This window comes from Carassius auratus, chromosome 18, assembly GCF_003368295.1.
Source record: "Carassius auratus strain Wakin chromosome 18, ASM336829v1, whole genome shotgun sequence".
Classification (NCBI taxonomy): domain Eukaryota; kingdom Metazoa; phylum Chordata; class Actinopteri; order Cypriniformes; family Cyprinidae; genus Carassius; species Carassius auratus.
The window spans coordinates 13634368-13643790 of NC_039260.1; the positions used below are offsets into that span (position 1 = coordinate 13634368).

General features: G+C 40.0%; 1 protein-coding gene across 2 annotated transcripts in view; it reads left to right on the forward strand.

Annotated features, from left to right (window-relative positions):
- plch1 (phospholipase C, eta 1) overlaps positions 1–6163 on the forward strand; it is a 65554-nt gene extending 59391 nt beyond the window's left edge. The window contains exons 22-24 of one of the 2 annotated variants that reach the window (XM_026287751.1): positions 764–823; positions 1661–2018; positions 2956–6163. In XM_026287751.1, coding sequence (XP_026143536.1) covers positions 764–823; positions 1661–2018; positions 2956–5273 — 2736 coding nt within the window. In that variant the 3' untranslated portion in view covers positions 5274–6163. The remainder of the gene's footprint in view (positions 1–763; positions 824–1660; positions 2019–2955) is intronic. The other variant, XM_026287752.1, reaches the window with a different exon arrangement.
- The last annotated feature ends 3260 nt before the right edge of the window (positions 6164–9423 follow it).

Genomic DNA, 9423 nt, shown 5'->3' on the forward strand with positions numbered 1-9423 from the left:
AAAAAAAAAAAAAACCTTCATAAACCAAAAAAAGGTATAATTTAGAAAAAAAAAAAAAACGTGATATACATTTTTGGTCAAACTGCCCAGCACTATATACAGGCAAATGGTAATGGGGGACATGGCATGGGATTTGGGGAAATGGAGTTGGGAATGGAAATGGACACCAAATACAAGAGTGGATGTGTATTTATATATACATAATAAATTTACACAGTACACACACATATTTTTGGATTGTGTAACAGCACTTATTCTAAGTATATCTTTAATTGGACTTCAGCACTATTTCCACACAATTTAAGTGCATTAAGTACAAAATGAGTTTCGATTTACTGTAGCAGACTTTAAATATACCATTTTAGTATTTTCTAAATGTACAATTGTAGTACATTTTATTAAGAACATAAATATTAAAATGTATTTTTAGTATTTTTAGCATTAAATGAATGTATTTCAAATACATATAAGTGTATTTATTTTTCACTAGGGTATTCATTACTAAAGAGACATTTTCCATGAACAGTGGTGTTTTGATCGAATAAAAATGTTTTTAAAAGCTCAGATGGTAATCATAACAATCTTTTATGCAAGCTGTCCTTTTTGTCCGTTTCTACTACAGTGTGACCAAACACTTGATTGTGACATTTGTGTCTCATTTCTATCTAAAAACTGAAAAAGAGATCTCAAACAGCAAAATACTTAATGACATTTCCCCCCGTTAACATTTTATTGAAGTTCCTCCAACCTTTTTACTTTCCAGTGGAGTCCTTTAGTCCTCAACCCAAGTTATACCATAATGCACTTGCTAGGAGCTAATAAGGTACCTTGGCTATGTAGTGTGCTGCATGATACTGCATGAGCGTCATTGTGCCATCCTATTCTTGCTCAGTGAACACTAAGCTGTTGTAAATGTGCGGTTGTATGGATACGCCTTTTATTTTGTCCATCTAATTTTGTTTTGTAAGTCATTTTGTTTTGGTCAGTTCTGTCTTTGGTTTTAAAGTTGGATTTGTCTTGTGATAAATGTTGTATTTTGAAGGCTAGAAAGATGGTCAAATGAATCATTAATGGTTACAAATGAACATGCTTCCATCTGTTGGCTTTAGTCAGTAATGCAATTGTTTGTAGAATTGTTTGTGGTCAATAAAAATATTTTCATTGTGAGATTATGTTGACATTGACTGTTTTAAATGAACATGTGAAATTGCATGTATGTGTTTTGGTCTGTGACAGTTTGATTCAACCTGGGACCCAGCAAAACATTTTGTTTTTTGGTTAATTTCTTTGATATCACGTATGTAAATACATATCCAAGGAAGACATCCTGGGATTTTTAGAATATCATATGCATTCCTCATTCTCATCTTGATTTTACAGAAATAGAAAATGCTAATATTTATTTAGTTAGTATTATTTTAAGAAAAATATTGATTTGCTCTACTAGTAAATTTTTATAATTATGTGTGACGTATGTCTTGTTATCTGTACGTAGACAATACAAGACAAAATACATTTTCGTGTGTCACATTAGGAAGTAAAAAATATGCAGCATTTATCGTTCTGATAACATTTTTTTTTTTTCTGGGTCCCAGAAGGTTAAATGGCTTAAATAAATATCACGTGTTGAATTCTCTCTCTATCCCTGTCTGTTTCTCAGGGTCGTCAGCTGCGAGGTTTTAAAGGCTTATTTAATAAAAGTTCCAAATCCTCAGTGGACACACATATTGGAGTTCCACCTCGTAAGCGATCCATAACCGACCACCTCCTTCGGAGGACTGCCAGTGCCCCTGCTAAGGGCCGCAAAAAGATAAAGATGCCACTGACTGAAGCTACAAGTGACAGAGAAAACAGCACTGGGGACCCTCAAACCACTTGTGTAGAGAGGAGAGCAGAAAACAGAAAAGGCCTCCAACACCGCCCAGCATCCATGCCCCTGGATAAGCTCCTACATAGCCACCTCAGCCTGTCCAACCCAGATCGGGATGGCCCTGATCCTGGAGCTGACAGAGTCATTGGTCAGTTCTTTAAATAATTATCTTGACATAACCTTAGGGGCTGTGTCATAATGAATCAGAATGAGAACTGTTACACTATGCAATCGTTTATATTGTTACTCTAGCTATGAGGCATAATTAGAGTGGATGTTGACATTTGCTTTTTCTTCAGTTTCAGTCAAATCCAAATAAGATTAACACAAGTTTTATGATAAGAAATATTTTTTCCCCTTAGCTTCTGCCTTTATCTCAGAGAAGAATTTACTATATATGCACATTTTCATTATTTTTCTATAATTTCTTTCTACTAATAATTTCATTTAACACTTTTCACATTCTCTCTATTTTCTTTTTTAAGTGCTTTTAAAGAGATAGTTCAACAAAAATGTTTATTCTGTCATCATTTACTCCACCTTGTTCCAACCCTTTATGACTTTCATTCCTGCGCAGAGATTTAAAAAAAGATAAAATAATAATGGGTGAACTATACCTTTAAGTATTATATGTTGTTCGTCTACTGGACCCTTTGAAGTATTCAGACATGCAGGCTTTTCTTTCTTTAATACCTTAACTTGCCTTTGTCTTGTTCTGTCTTTACTATATGCTTCTCTATAGTAGAAAACTGACTAGGAAAATCCCTGCAGGTAATCCACAAGCCATTCTCGGGTTGACTCATCTAAAACATTTAAGTTTTAAGCCATTGCACCAATGTTTTTGATCTATTTTAGTTTTGTTTCATAAAAAAAGTGAAAATGTAAAAAATAGCAACAAATACCTTGATGTTTGCCATGCATCTACACAGTGCCATTATCAAACTTCCTTCTCACAGTCGTACTTGGTGGTACATTCCATTTGTCCTGTGTTTAGAGTGGCGTGTATTGGATTTTGGTGTTTGAAGGTCAGTGGAGGTGTTTTTCTTTTTTACTGACAATCATCTCCTGTAAAATATCTTCCACAGATTCCTTCCTCAGTGAGAAACCCAGATCTATCTCAGTGGATCTTCTCTTTGAAACTTCTGCCTTCAAAGAACCTGATTTCCATGCCCTTTCAGCTGACAACATTCAAGACTTTACCATAGAGCCCAAAGATACAAAAGAAATTCCTTACCTGGTAATTGAGGGCAGTAAGGAAAGTCTGGGTAATCCTCACCAGGAACACTCAAGAGGTGGACTCACCCAGACCGAAGCTGATAAATTATGTTCTTCCAAAGAGCCAGCGGACCACTCATCAGGTCCTACAAATCAGTGTAATGGTGGCAGTCGCTCACTTATTGAAGTAAGTCATAGAGATTTAAGCAAGTTGGAAGCCCCTAAAAAGAACATTTCAATAGCCAAGGCAGCCACGTATTCCTCGACTTCCTCTTCTTCCTCATCTTCAGGAACCATCACCAAATTTTCTCCTAGAATGACTCTGCCAGACCAGAAGAGTCAAGTGTCCCTCCAGGACAGTGCTCTCTCTCGCCTTATTGACGCTGTCTCACTAGAGAACGAGTATGACACCTGTGGGTCCATATCTGCTCTGATTGGCCAATTTGAGCTCACTCCTGAGCAGAGCTCCCTAATTCCATCCAACACACAACCCATGAAAAATTATCTTCCTCCGTCTGACCTTACTCATCTCAACACTGAGCTTTCCAGTACACCACTAAAAGTTATCAAAAAATCTGTGTGCGCAACCTCCGAGCTAACTGAGAGACCATCTAGTCCTAAAACGACTGAACCAGCATTCTTTACCATCTTGGATGAGGAGGTGCTTTCTCCTGTTCCTACAAACAGCCTTTGTCAAACCAACTTTCACAATGACTTGGTTTGTTCTGCTGTGGTCAGCAAAGGATCATCACCCAACAAGATGACTGTAGAATGGTCTGCACATGGAAATCTAAAGCAAAACTATGGCAGTGAATTCCATTCCACTGGTTCCTTTAGAAACTTTGAATTCGGAGGATACAGAGAAACCTCTATCAACAGCACAGCCTCAGACTGCTTCTTGCTATGCCAAAACTCTGCAAGCAGCAGTCTGATGGAGGTGGAGATCAATGTAGACGGGGATCCCTTAGACAACACACTGACCCCTTTGAGTCCTTATCACAGCTTAAAAAGTGCTCACAGCTTAAACCATACCTCTCCCTATCATGTACAAAGACTTGAACCAACCCATCTCCACAAACCCTCATACAGTCCCTCTCCTGTTCACTCATACTCCACAGACACATCACCCTTTCACAGACACTACCAATCTCCACACCAAAGTCTGAACTCTAACAACTACCATACTAACAAATCACAGCGAAGGAAGTTTAACGGTAATGACTCTGGGAGTTTTACACTTGGTGACAACAGAATAAATGCCACAGAGGGAAGGCACCAGGAGACAAGACACCAAAACAGCTTGGTCAGCAGGGCAGAACATAAACACAAAAGCTCTTTGTCCTCAGAATGTCTTGCCAAACCTCAAGGCTATCGTAATTTGTTAAAAAGGGACTTGTACACACCTGTATCAGACTACAACATGATTTCAGTTGAATCGCAAGACTCTTATTCCCTGCCATGTTCACACAATCAGGCCTCTCCTGTACCTCCTCCTCAGATGTACAACAGACTTTCTCCATCTTCCTCCAAGTCCAAGAGCCTGGGAGACCTGACCTCTGATGACATTTCATGTAGCTTCCAGAGCAAGTACAAGTCAATCAGCCGAAGTTTTGTCACTCCTGCAATGAAAGACCAAAGACGGATATGTGGGTTGTCTGGTCGTCTGAAGTCCACCGATCCCTTAACTGAGCAGCTTCGCAAGCTTGTAACATTGGAAAATGAAGACTATGTGCACTCCCTCCCCACTTGCTCTCAACCCATCCCAAAACCCCTGTCAGTGATCCCTTTGGTTTCTCAGAGCCCTGCTGATGATCCTGAAGACCCTCCACCATTTCTGTCAAGGCGACTGTCGTCCCGCAGTCAAAGTCGCGTACGTCATATAGCTAATCGTGCACGTGAGAGACAGCAGGAGGCCTTCAAACACCGGCCTGTTGAGGGAACCATGGATGTAGTACTCCGTAATAAGCCAGTCTCCTCCCAAAATGCTCCACTGAACAGGCATTCTACAGGCTCCTATATCGCTGGTTACCTGGAAGAGCGGAGTCCTGAGGCCCGGGGCTTGCCCGAAGGAGCCTGCACCTCACTACACTATGGATACGGAGATTGCTACTGTAATGATGATCCTGTACAACCTCCTGACTTCTCCAACTCATCAGAACCTGAGGTCTTCTTCCTACTTAGGCTTTGACCCTTTCATCTCACCTGCTGTTTTGACTGTGCATGTATTTCCTAGTAACAGTTGCAACTACAGTACATGTAGCAGGACACTTCCAGAACTGTGTACATATGGCATATAACATGGTCTCCTAAATGTGCTACTCCTGCTGTATTTAACAGATTATTTTATATACATGTGGTCCCTGTCATGCTTGAAAAAAAAATGTTGTTCAAAATGTGTGTTGTCTCAAGATTACAAAAAATAATATCAGTAAATAATTGATTTGGGTATTTCTTGCAGACATTTTTGTTGTGGTCAGCTATTTTTTAAACTATGAAGTACAACAAAGTTATGAAGGGGCTTCTCTTTTTATTCAGTCTTCCTGCATATTATGTTATTTGTATGTCTGTGTTTGTACATATGTTGTTAAATTTATCCTCAGTCAAAGCAGTATTGGTTGTCATTTAAATTTTAACTACTTTTTTTTCCTTTAGCATGTAAACCGTGAACATTTTCAGCATGACTATGCACAGACCTGTAGATGCTGTGCTCTCACTTTTCACAGAATGATTCTGTTGTATTGAATGCAATACAGCACATTTACCTGCTTGCTCTGACTTGCTTGCTTTTTATTAGTCATGAATTTAAAGAAGTTTGAAACTCTTCTTCATATTCTAAAGCTGTATGGTTGAAGTTTTATTTTTATAATTGCTTTGATACAGAGAGCAAAAACAAAATTTGTTAGACTTAATATTTAGTTGTCTTTTTAAAGAGACATTTTTTTTTCTTTTTACTCCTCTGTGCTTAAAGACATCTAGTCTGTTGTTCTTTGTATTGTTGCTCATCCAAGATGAGTGTAAGCATTTTCCTACTAATGCAATAAAATTAGGAAATGTTTGCTATGAGGAAATTTTTTTTTGTGTGTGTGTGGTTACTCTTAGTAATGACAGACGGATGAGCTTTAAGTAAAAATGTGTTTAGTTAAGGTTTGTATATATCATGAACTCAAATGTCATTGTAAAAAAAACAAAACAAAAAACAATGACTGTTGTGCGTAAATCAGACATTTCTGTAACACTACGCTAATGAGCTATAACTTATTTTTTGTACACAGTGCCGCGAACTGTCAATCACTCCTGTACGCGTGCATCACTGTCCTCCTCGCAGCTGCAGCAACTTGCGCTCTCTTCTTCAAGCTTTAAAACAAAAAGGGGACAAAAAGGTCGTATTTTCTTTGTGCATATAGATCAATTAGATAAATTAATATCTAAATTCGTGCCTAGCCACCTACGGTATTTTTTTAGAAAAAAGATGCTGCAGCCAATGAGCAGCCGGCGGTGGCTGGTTGCAGGATGACTCCTCCGCAGACAGTTTTTAATGCTTCTCAGACAATAACTATAACGGTATGCTAAAAGCACGTTCTGGGCGCACGGAGAAGTTGCGGTACGCTCAAGAGCTAAATATGGAGGTAGCTGTACTTGGTTTATCCAATTGTAATTTTTATTCTATATTCTTTCATTCTCTGTTTTGGCATTGCCTCACATATGTGTACCTCCTGAATGCAAATGCCCATTCCTTGGCTGCAAAAAGTTGTAAACTAAGTTGCTGTATTCCATGATAATGTTAGTATCTCAGTAACAACAAACACAAAAACAGCCTGAAGATTATGTTAGACAGGACTGTTTTGTCAGGAAAACTCAGATGAGAGTTTGTAATTAAAGATCAGGTTTTCTCACAGATGGGGCTTTGTTGTTTTAAGTCTGAATATAACTGTGTCTCTCTGCCCCATACTTCCAAGAATACCGAATGTCCCTGTGCAGCTCTATTTAACTGTGAACTCATCAAAAATGTAATTGTCTTTAAAGCTGCAACTCAGGAGAGGTGCAATTTGACCCCATGTTGTTTTTCCTGGCCCTGTTTTTTTTACTTTTTGTCCTACACTGATGCACAAGGGTGCATCAAGAGCTGGTAATGCCAAACTTGGTCAATGTCCAGTTTTCTACTAAGCTACCTGCTATAGCTCAATAAACTCTCCACTGGAAGCGTTTCAGGACAAGCATGTCGGATACAACTCGAGCCACATTTTGAGCATTCATTGAGTACACATACACAGCTCATTATATGATACGTCTAGCTCATCAGTTAACTAATCAGATCAATACACTTTTAGATATTAAATGTTCTCCATGACAATGCAAATAACATTGTACACTTCGATATTAAGGAACGTATTATGTTATAACATGAATTACTATATATTCAAGGTAGTATCAATGTCCAAAACAACGGTTGCACTTTATTTTACAGTACGTGTACTAACATGTACTTATAGTGTACTTACAGTGTATTTATCTAAGAAAGTTCTGGTAATACAAGGTAACTACATGGGGTAGGGTTAGGTTTAGGGGTAGGTTCAGGGTTAGTACCTAGTTATTACATAGTTATTGTAATTACTATAATAAGTACATAGTATGTACATGAGGAACAGGACTGTAAAATAAAGTGCTACCAAAACAACACACATTGTTCTTGATGATACTACGACCTCCTTTATCGAAACACACTACCAGCTTAAGGAGGATGGTAGCGGGGAAAGTCTTGATCCTTCACCAAAACACAACATGGTGGGGAGCCTGTACTGAAACTCACCATGGTGGGGATCCTTTACCGAAATGCACCATGATGGGCATCCTTTACCGAAATGCACCATGGTGGGAATCCTTTACTGCTCCTCCACTGGAAGCAGAACCACTAACCTCCTAACATCCCTGTGGAGAATGGTGGAGGGATAGTTCTCCTCACCTCAGTTCCTCTTGGACTCTCCGCCAGAAATGGGACAACTTCGACATGTTGTCCCGCTCACATCTCGTACTATACCCCATGCATTAGGAAACACCTCCATGACTCGACCCAGCCTGAACTGGCCCCTCAGTGTGTTCTGATCATCTAACCATACCAGATCACCCACTGCAACATTTCTAGCAGGCGCGTGCCACTTCGGGTGGATGTAGAGGTTTGGACCTGCCAGCTGGCTCCACTGCTTCCAAAACTTATTAACCTCTATCTGGATTGTTCTCAGATGCACAGCAGGGTAATTTGGATACTCAAACCCCCAGGAGTCCCCATTGGGTCCTGCACAACCAAGCAGAAGTGAGTTGGGAGTGATTACTTCCACGTTCTCATCTTGTACCCGAGCTCTGGCACCTATAGGTCTGTCATTTGACAGATTAGCAGCCAGGTATAGAAGGGTCTGGAACTCCAGCGCTGTCAGATAACATCCCTTGCCAACACAACTTATCGCCCTCTTGAGTACACAAACTGCTGCCTCAGCTGCTCCATTTTGATGGGGAGAGTGCCGGGTGAAACGCCCATGTCCAGTCGGTTCCTTTAACTACTGCTTTCTACTGGATCTGATCCTTGTCGATGTTACTTAGGAACTCATAAAGCTCCTGTAATACTGGTCTGGCACCCACAAAGTTGGTCCCTTGGTCAGACCAGAGCTTTCTTGGGTGACCCCTGAGAGCTGTGAAGCACTTTTATGCTTTCAGTAATCCTTCCGTCGACAGATCTTCTACAATGTCAGCATGTACTGCTCTTGAAGCCATACAGCTGAACACCACACTCCAGATTTTCATCTCCGTTCTTCGTTTTACAGTACAATGGTGCGGCTTTAGTTTGTTCAAGTGAAAGTTCACCTCCTGTTTACACATTCTCAATTTGATCTTCCAACAATGCATACAAGAATCAACAATATTTCTGGCAATCCTTGAACCCATCACCAGCCATGCTTTAGATCTCACATGGAGGTGTTTGCCAGCAACCCTTTTGTGGTTATCTTTATGGGACTCTCTCGTGAGAAGAGTGCTGATCCAAGCCTTGTAGGGAACCAAAGGTACACCAATCTCTCCCTGGGTCAAATCCTGGACTCTACCATGACATCTCAGGAGCCCCAAAGCCTCATCCCTGCTGACAACGAGCCTGTTTAGTGTTGTCACAGGAAACATAACTCCATTTTGGGTGGCTAAGCACAGGTCTTGGAATGCAGCTTTGCATTCCTTTACTGTCAATACTGCCTCCCACTTTGTGGCTTGGAGGCCTGCCTACATGGGCCAACCACTTCTTTAAATGCTCTCAATGTCAAATGCAGAAATGTTAATCCATGCATTTATGACCTCAAGGT